The 655-nt window shown below is 73.4% G+C and overlaps 1 protein-coding gene across 1 annotated transcript in view; it reads right to left on the reverse strand.

The window, feature by feature from the left end:
• Positions 1–553, reverse strand: part of MLNR (motilin receptor) — a 4,645-nt gene extending 4,092 nt beyond the window's left edge. Inside the window, exon 1 of the mRNA XM_077752649.1 lies at positions 1–553. This exon is cut by the window's left edge and continues 270 nt beyond it. Within this exon, the coding sequence (XP_077608775.1) occupies positions 1–553 (553 nt within the window).
• Positions 554–655: the final 102 nt, after the last annotated feature.

The following is a 655-nucleotide window of genomic DNA, read 5'->3' on the forward strand; positions in this document are numbered from 1 at the left end:
TAAGGTCCAGGACCGCGTCGAGGCCGGGGTCCTGCTCGACGCCCACCATGAAAAAGAAGGGGCCGGCGGAGAGCAGCGCCACCGCCCAGAGCGCGGCGATGAGGGAGCGGACGCGGCGCCGGGTGACCAGGACGCGCGCACGGAGCGGGCGGCAGATGGCGAGGTAGCGCTCGACGCTGAGCGCCGTCATGTGCAGCAGCGTGGCGTAGGTGCAGCCCTCGCCCAGGTACAGCGAGAGGCGGCACAGCAGCTGCCCGAACACCCAGGGGCGCGAGCGCCAGAGGCGGTACAGGTCGAAGGGGAGCCCGAGCAGGATGAGCAGGTCGGACACGGCCATGCTGCCCAGGTACAGGTTGGTGGTGGTCCGCATGTCCCGGTAGCGCCGGATCAGCAGCACCGTCACCACGTTGCCGCTCACGCCGACGGCGAACAGGCCCAGGCACACGGCGGTCACCGGCACCAGCGCCCCCAGGGGGAAGGGCGAGCAGAGGCGCTCGTCGCACGGCGGCAGCGCGCCCTCCGCGCCGTCGCTGCTGTTCCAGGGACTCCCCATGGATGCGCCGCGCCGCGCCGGAAGGGCACACGCACACGCTCGGCGCCCCTGTGCGCCGCCGCACCCCCGGCTGTCCCGGGCGCTTGCCGCAGGGCCCTGCTG

Source organism: Crocuta crocuta, unplaced genomic scaffold, assembly GCF_008692635.1.
Source record: "Crocuta crocuta isolate KB4526 unplaced genomic scaffold, BGI_CrCroc_1.0 scaffold190, whole genome shotgun sequence".
Lineage (NCBI taxonomy): Eukaryota > Metazoa > Chordata > Mammalia > Carnivora > Hyaenidae > Crocuta > Crocuta crocuta.